Source organism: Poecilia formosa, unplaced genomic scaffold, assembly GCF_000485575.1.
Source record: "Poecilia formosa unplaced genomic scaffold, Poecilia_formosa-5.1.2 Scaffold1186, whole genome shotgun sequence".
Classification (NCBI taxonomy): domain Eukaryota; kingdom Metazoa; phylum Chordata; class Actinopteri; order Cyprinodontiformes; family Poeciliidae; genus Poecilia; species Poecilia formosa.
In genome coordinates, this window is record NW_006801125.1 from 1 (window position 1) to 8586 (window position 8586).

Genomic DNA, 8586 nt, shown 5'->3' on the forward strand with positions numbered 1-8586 from the left:
GCTTCTTCAGACTGTGACTATTTCTGCATATCTTTAAAACAACAGGCTATGAAGCAGAAAAGACAAGAAATCTAAGTCCAAACATGAGTTCCATTGAGGGTTGTCAGTCATTGTATTTTTGATCAGAAACGTTTTAAAAAAATTTTTAAGAACAACTGCCTTTATTTGACAGAGTGTGTTCTTGTATGCTCAAAGTTTTAAAATTTATCATGCATTGATATAAAAATAATCTTACTATTAAAATTTAATAGCAGTGCTCATTTTTACCTCATTGGTGTTTGCAGCATTAACTCGTCTATTCCCATCTATGAAATAAGGATAAATTAAATTAAAACAACAAATGCTGAATTAATAAACATACATGTACAGCCTTTACACACCTACCTGTTGAAATATTTCTATTTGAGGTTTTCCCTCGTTTTCTGCTGAGACAAAAAAAAACGAAAATAGAATAAATAGATGAATATTTATAAATATTAAACAAACACTATTGTCCTATCCTAGTTTTTTATAGTTATTTTCTATTATGTATATTGTACATACAATAATGCAATTACAATTACTGAATGAATATTGTTTTACACCTAAATCTTTAATTCCTTAATAAAATACAAATTACAGTAAATAGTCAAATCAAGATTATAATGATAACTACAAAACAGAAGCAGTGCACTGACAAAATATAGAAAGCACATTTTTAAGGAATAATCTAAGCATATCTTAACTGTAAATTATTAATAATTATAGAAGGTTGTTTTTTATTTTCAGAGTTTTTTTCCACTTACTTTTTTTTAAGTATGAAGTACACTCCAAAGACAATTAAAGAAACGCATACTACACAAGCAATTGCAATTCCTGCAATGGCTCCAGGTGGTAATGGGTTGCTTTCTAAAAAGCAATAAAAAAGAAAAATATGTTTACAATGCAAAACTGTCAAGTTACACAATGCCTTGACAAATGCAAACAGTAGGAAATAGACAGGAGTGGTTCTAGGAAAACAAATATTTTTACTAATTAGGACAATGATTCAGATTATTCTCTACTGTAGACTAACATAGACAAAGAACTTGAGATCATGAATAGAACCACTGAAAAAATTAGCACAATCAAACCTATCAGAAGGGACGGTTTTGGTAATGCTTTCAGGAGAGGAGTAGTGGTGGAGATAGACAGTATACTATCTATCTACACCACCACAAAGGTGTTAGATGATGATAGACATCATCTAACACCTTTACCACTGAAAAACTCCGCTTACTTAAGAAATTGCAACTTAAACTCTGTATGGAATAAATGGCCCTTTTTAATTTCCTACTGATCTGTGTATCTGTATATAATGTCTGCAGGTTTGTGAGTGCTAATGGATGAATTTGTCTGTTGTGTAAAGTTCTTTGATAAATAAGTACAACTGGAAATGCTCTTGACAAATTCATTGTTTGCCATTTCAGATGAGATTAAAATAAAAATTTCTTGCCATTCCAATAGAGATAGATGACTGTTATAGACTTGCGCTGTTGGGATAATTTTCTTCTAAACAGACAAGGAATCCTGTCACAGTTGATGGTTAAATGGAAAGAGCTCAATACAGGACAATCCTGTACGACTCCACTCGGAGTTGTTGTCCATCAGGAGGACAACTCTCAACATACAGCCAGAGCTACACTGTAAACATTTTGATGAAAACAAAGTCACTTATTAGAATGGCCTACTCAAAGTCCAGAACCTAAATTTAATTTACTCTGAGTAAAATGTGGTCCTACAGGGCATGTGGGGCTAAATATATGGCCCCCAATACATAAAATACATTTTATCAAAATGTGCTACTTTTATTTGTATGTCACATAAAATACAAATAAAATATTTTTAAAGTTTTTGAATGTGATGTAGCTTACCTTCCGTAGTGATATCCTCTATGTAGATAACTAAAATTTGAGATGTTTGATATCTTGAGGTTCTGGTGTTAAAGGCCTGACAGCTGTAGTTTCCACTCTGATTCTTCTGAACATTAAGGAGTTCACGCTGAGATCCAGAACCAGGAAGAACATTTCCATTAAAGAACCAATTAAAAATGGCATTAGGTCTAGAGTCAGCTGAACAAGACAGATGGATGTCCGACCCTTCTGGATATTTTTGAGAAGGTGGTTCTTTTGAGAAGGTGACTTTTTCTGGGCCATCTGTAATAATAGAGAACAATTATGATGAATTAACTCTATACATTAATACCATAATCAGTTTTATTAGTGTAGTGCTTAATCAGTGTCATTGAGACAAATATTACAAATGTGAAAACAAAGCACATATTAAAACTTTATTGGCTGACCAATGTCATTACTGACATTATTAACTGATAAGGTTTTATAAATATGATGGTGTGTTTTACTTCATCTGATTTCTGTTAAATGTGTTTCTGATATTTCCCTAAATTATGTACAAATAGCAACAAACGAAAGCTGTTAAGCTCCAATAAATTTGCTATTGTTTCCATTTCAAAAGAAGGTAATCGTATTGGTGAAAAACTCATAGCTAACAGAGAGGTGTAGTGGATCACTGCTGGGAGGATTGGACACATAACAGCTGATGTTAAAAGATCTATGATATCCCTTATTTTTTATTTTATCTACTTTATGTATCATTTAATAAAACACTTGGGCTGTGTACATTAAATGCAGTTTCTTTCTTTTTAAATTTTTTTTTTGGTGCAACAGTTCCGGTTTAATAAAATATTGAGCAAAATAACAAACTAGATTTACATATTATTTCAAATATATATCTATATTTATATTTTATCTAGAGCGGGATCACTGGCAGCTTTGCACATGCATGATTCCCTTGAAAATTGGAAACTGAACGGAGTGGGTCTTTTCTCTGCTCCACTACAGGCTATTTTGGAGGTGGGAGGGGTTCAAGACACCTCTCATTGTTCACTGTACCTGCAATACTATTGGTGCTTTCCTATTTTGTCACCAAAGTCTCCAATAAATCAGAGAAAGTAACTAGATTTGTCGCTAGTCATTTTTGGGGGAAAAAAGTCACTAACGGGGTCTGTTGTAGCTGAAAATATAGCTACGTCACTAAGTTGGCAACAGTGCTCCCAATTCCAGATGTTGCTGTGTTCTGTTTCGCTTTACGGCCGTCACTGCTGCAAAGTGTATACATACGTTGTTTCGAGACAGTCTGACTATGTACCACTACATAATGGTAGATACTGTCATTATTCCCATTTGTGTTTAGAAAAGCTAGACATATATCCGATCCCTGATTGGGATCTAACAATCTGTCCAATCTGTCTGGAATCCACACGATTCGCCCGGTTTCTGATCATAAGGAAAAAAATCACAGAAAACAGCCGGTCATGACTTATGGCGACAACGTTCTGCAGCTCAGCCAGTCCTAAAGTGAACAGCGAGCTTCCCAAGTACTGCAGTCAGTCTGACAGTCATTTCTACTCCGTGTTCACAATGCAAATAAATGCTATCAATCAATCCTCGTCTGGTTTTTTTCAACTCCTGACTTGCCGCCAACCGGGTCTGCTGAGTCTCTGAGGGAAATTATAATGAAATGCTTTTGTGTCCAAACCGTAGCTGAGTGACAAAGTTATACAAAACTGTATTACTGCAGCCATTAGGAAAATTCAACTGCTCAGGCGTCATTCAACTAAAGATGACCAGTACTGAGATGGTTTTTGGTAAACTATTGAAGAACTTAGCAAATTTTCATGAAAATGTCAACCTTTCCACAGAAAAGTAAAGACGGAATCCTAAAAAACATGCTTAATTTATCATCAATAAAAGTTGATTTGGGTGTTATACACACTATACTAAAAAGGGTATAGTAGTACATTTAAAAAAATTTTTATAACATGTAAAACTTCCATATTTCTTTACAGTAATCCCAGAATGTGAAACTCATATCAGATGGAATCATTGGTCATAAAGTGATATTTTTCAAGCCTTTGTCTCTTGTCATTTATGATCAGGGGCACTGCCAGGAATCGTGGGCCCCCTGACAAAAAATTTGAGTGGGCCTCCTGCACAGCTGCTGTTACAATTGTTTGAGTCTATTTGACCTATAAAAAGCGTCACAATTTGCATCTGCTTGCATCTGCCTTGCTTTCTTTGGTTCAATACTAATAATTAGCACAATATTTACTGGTCATAAATTTTACATCCAACAGTCCACATCCAGTATGCAAGTAGGTTGCTTAATTTTTTTCCAATAAGTTTAAAATACTGAAATGTCTCTCCCCATGAGCAACAGTCAAAAGCAACGTGCAACTACACATAAAGTAATCCAGACTTCTAAAAATGCTATGTAGTTGCATTTTATTCAAGCTGCAGTACATAACTTTAATAAAAAATATGTTTTCTCCATATTTGTTAAAGCTGTCACGATGTTATAGCAGTGTGTTATGAGACAGATAATCTGTGAAAACAATCAATCTCCTCAATCTCCTAAATGAATTACTATTACTGGTTAAAATAATGCATCGTTCTGACCAAAACAACCAATCAGAACTAGTAGGACGCTCTTAGCGCTGTCAATTAGCCTCATTCACTCACTGTTAAATGTGCTAATGGGGGAGAAACAACTTATTACAGGAAACCGTTTATCTGCAGATGAGCAGCACCACATGAGATTGTGATTGACAGCACTGAAACTCTCCTGCCATTGACTGGTTGTTTCTAGCACTGGGAGAAAGCAGAGGAACTATATTTTTCATAGATTACCCCTCATACCATACAAATATGTGGAAAAAATATTTATATAAAAGTTACATATTGCAGCTTTAATTTTACTCAGGAGAGAACAGGTCAGGAGGGACGTGTTTTAGAGCGTCTGCTCACTCACTCATCTGATAAGTGCTAAAAGGCACAGGGAACAAGTTAAATATATGAATATGTTGGTAATTTTCTTTTTCCTTAATTCATTGAATGTTAGTGAAATTGAGGCAAAGTAGCTAAGCTAACTATGCTAAATGGTTGATAATCTCACAGTCTACCCACCTCTCTTGGAGAAAAACTGGGTAATAAATTAACACTCTTGCCTTTATTCTCTCTGTCCCTCTCTCTATTTTGTTTTTGAAAACCTGATTTTATAACTTTTCTTAGCAGCATAGTAACTGCCACAGTTGCAGCTGTATTCAACTGCAGCTTCTACTGACTGTAGATACGTCACTCTGAAGGCTCCAAACAGGAACGACCCATTTCATCCGGATTCAGGGGGGACTTCAGGGCTATATCAAATAGTTTTGAGTATTTTAATACCAATGTGTGTTTAAAACTTCTGTATCTTAATAGTCTTACTAAAATGCAATTTAGTTTTATTACGGATTTTAGCCATGTGGAGTCATTTGCCATCCATCCATTGTCTGTACACCCTTGTCCCTTAGTGGGGTCGGGAGGGCTGCTGGTGCCCATCTCCAGCTAATGTTCTGGGCAAGAGGCGGGGTCACCCTGGACAGGTTGCCAGTCTGTCGCAGGGCAACACAGAGACACACAGGACAAACAACCATGCACACACACTCACACCTAGGGACAATTTAGAGAAACCAATTAACCTGACAGTCATGTTTTTGGACTGTGGGAGGAAGCTGGAGTACCCAGAGAGAACCAACCATGCACAGGGAGAACATGCAAACTCCATGCAGAAAGACCCCGGGCCTGAATCGAACCCAGGACCTTCTTGCTGCAAGGCAACAGCTCTTTGCATTTTAGTTCAATGTTAGTCCAACAAATTTAGTCCAATAAAATATGGATATGGAGAGAAATTAGTTGCCAAGGCCCCTAAGATATTAAATTTATGAGCTTTTACAAAGATGTATGTCTTTGAAAAAGCCACCACTAACCACCACTAACTCTATTATCAAAATAATTTGGCTCAGTAATTGTTCTGAACCATGATTATGATCACGAAGATGATGAATCAGCAGAGCCCGTCAAATTAATATCTGACCCTGTCTTATGATGTTCCTTAGATAGATATTTCTACATTGTCTGGACTATCTGACAGGAGACACAGAAAAATATGAAGAAAATGTAATTTCATTGAAAAAGCACTCAGAAGAAATTACATATATTTATGCAGATTCAAATTTTACAAATTACAATAAGCTGTTAAATGAATTATTAACTAAGTTTCCATATTAAAATTTCAAGTAATATTGATGTGACATTTCAGTAATGTGTGATAGTAATTTGATCTATGATGGCTGCAGTATATCTATGCAAGAAGATGTAATGCAGCCAGTAGATGTGCTGCAGTAAGTAGATAGTGAGCAAGTAGATGAACAACTTACAGCTAACAGAGATGTTTACTGGAACACTGATGATAGAACTGGCAGGATTAGACACATGGCACCTGTATAATCCCTTGTCATTTCGGATCACATTGGCTATAGTCAGAGTTGAGTTTTCTTCATTTTTGTTGATCTGAACTCTGTCACTGGCTGTAAGCTCAGAGTTGTCTTTTGTCCAGATGAAAGAGAGAGAAGATCCAGAGGAGGAGCAGAACAGATGGACTGAGCTGTTGAACTCAATCAAGTCTGCACTTAGTGGGGAGACTCTGACATTGGAGACTGGTTCTGTTGGTGGAAACAAAAAACAGTTGTTTTCAAACAAAACAGAAAACAATTTCTACAGTAATCATGATCCATTTAAGTACAGACATTGACATGGAGAAGTGATAAAAAAAAAATGTATGAATTTGCATTCTGTTCATGCAGAATAAAACCTTACTCCACAAATAACCTGATAAAATTTTACTCTTTTCAGTTCAACTGACAAATGATTTAGATATTTTTCTAGATTTTTTTTAACAATAAATACTATTTTTTAAAATAAATTTTTATATATATTAATCTGTGACATGTTTAGCCTGTACATTTGTAAATATTGTATACTCCATCCAAGTTATAACCTTTAAATACAAATCAGCGGCATATTATCCTGAGCTTTGAACTATTATAAATATGTTTTGTAAATCGACTACCAGGAAACGATGTATGTTTTATTGTATAGACCTTATAAAATAATGACATGTTGAGACAAAGTAGGAAAGAAAAACTACTGCATTGCTGACAAGGAAAAATCTCCAACCAAAAACAGTGATAAAAGTTCAAGGGATTATCTACTCTCCTCCCTCCCACTTACTCTTTTCAAGGTATTTTTTACCATGTCAATGGAAAATATTTTTTGCAAAGCTTGATGAACATTAATCTCATAACATGTTGACATGTTTGAGTGCATGGCTAAGCTAAGTCTAAATAACATAACTGACCATGTTTCTGAATCTTTCTGATAAAACCTTTTTTTTTTTAATTTTCATCAGTGTAATTTTAAATGTTCTAGAGTTAAAGTGTTTTTAAAATACTGAGCAATGTTGTAGAACATTTTTGGTTATTTTCTTAATTCTTGTTGCCACAAAATATATTTAAAATAGTCCAAATCTCAGGATAATACACCTCTCATTTGTGTTTAAAGGTTACAAGATGAATGGTTGGAAGAAAGACAGGTATTAGTGGAAAAATAAATTGAAGTGAAGCTTTAAAGATTGAAATATGTTAATGTAATGTCAGTCTTGACGTTCAACATCTACTCACCATATATGTGCAGTGTGGTGTGTCCTGTCCTTAGATTTTCTCCACTTGCTCGAAAGCTAAATATGTAATTTCCACTGTCATTGAGTGTCAGATTCCTGAGTTCCAGAGATCCAGTAGATAGGAAGAGGGTGATCCTGCCTTCATATTCTGGTTCAGGTGTGGTTCCAGAAGCAATTGAGAGAACTATGGGTTTAAGTCCTGAACTAGAATCAAAATCCCAGCTGATGAACTGAAATGGTGTTTCTGTTGGATTCAAGTTTGTTGTGAACATTACTGCCCCTCCAACAGAGGCATTCAGAGGACCATCTGGTAACACACCAGATCCATTTGATAAACCTGGAAGACAGTTTCAAGTTTAATACTGTATTAAAAACAGCTTAAAACATAAAAAAAGAAAATCTGTATAAGAACAAAAAAAATACAAAAGAAGGCCAAAAAAGGTAAAATTCTATATCTACACGCTTTGTTTCTGTTTTGAGATTTTTAAGGATACTGTTCATTAATTGGGGCTTGAATTTGTTTCAAAAACATGTTGCAATTTACTCATACGAGAAGCTTACCTGTAAAAGCTGCAGTCACAACAAAAAGCAGTCGTAACATGGCCTTGATGCAAATCTGTAGATGTGACTGTAAGGATAGGTCAGCTCTCGAACTGAGACTTAAAAAGCATTGCGATGGTAAACACTTGCTGGTGTAAATTACCACTGTAATGAGAGCCGCCTTGAGAATCTACGGCATGTCTCACTGGAATTAAAAACTTTCCAGAAGGCTCCCTCTTGTGGTGGATATATATGTGACGTTAACAGAAATGTATATTCAGTAAATGAGACCAGTAAAGAGAATGTCAGTTTAATAATAATCAGATAGGACGTACAAATTATTCAATACATTGTGCTTTATTTATTCAGCTTTTAAGGCTATATTAGCCAGTTATATGTAAAATGCTATTGACTTTTTAATATGCTCAAACTTTTTTACTTAATGTTTTT

At 35.0% G+C, this 8586-nt stretch overlaps 1 protein-coding gene across 1 annotated transcript; it reads right to left on the bottom strand.

The window, feature by feature from the left end:
• Positions 1-681: 681 nt before the first annotated feature.
• LOC103132647 (carcinoembryonic antigen-related cell adhesion molecule 6-like) lies at positions 682-8356 on the bottom strand. Its single transcript, XM_016667499.1, has 5 exons — positions 8158-8356; positions 7598-7933; positions 6296-6580; positions 1893-2174; positions 682-888 (listed from the first exon to the last, which is right to left on the bottom strand). Exons 1-5 carry the CDS (start codon positions 8195-8197, stop codon positions 782-784), a joined length of 1050 nt encoding a protein of 349 aa, XP_016522985.1. The 5' UTR covers positions 8198-8356; the 3' UTR covers positions 682-781.
• Positions 8357-8586: the final 230 nt, after the last annotated feature.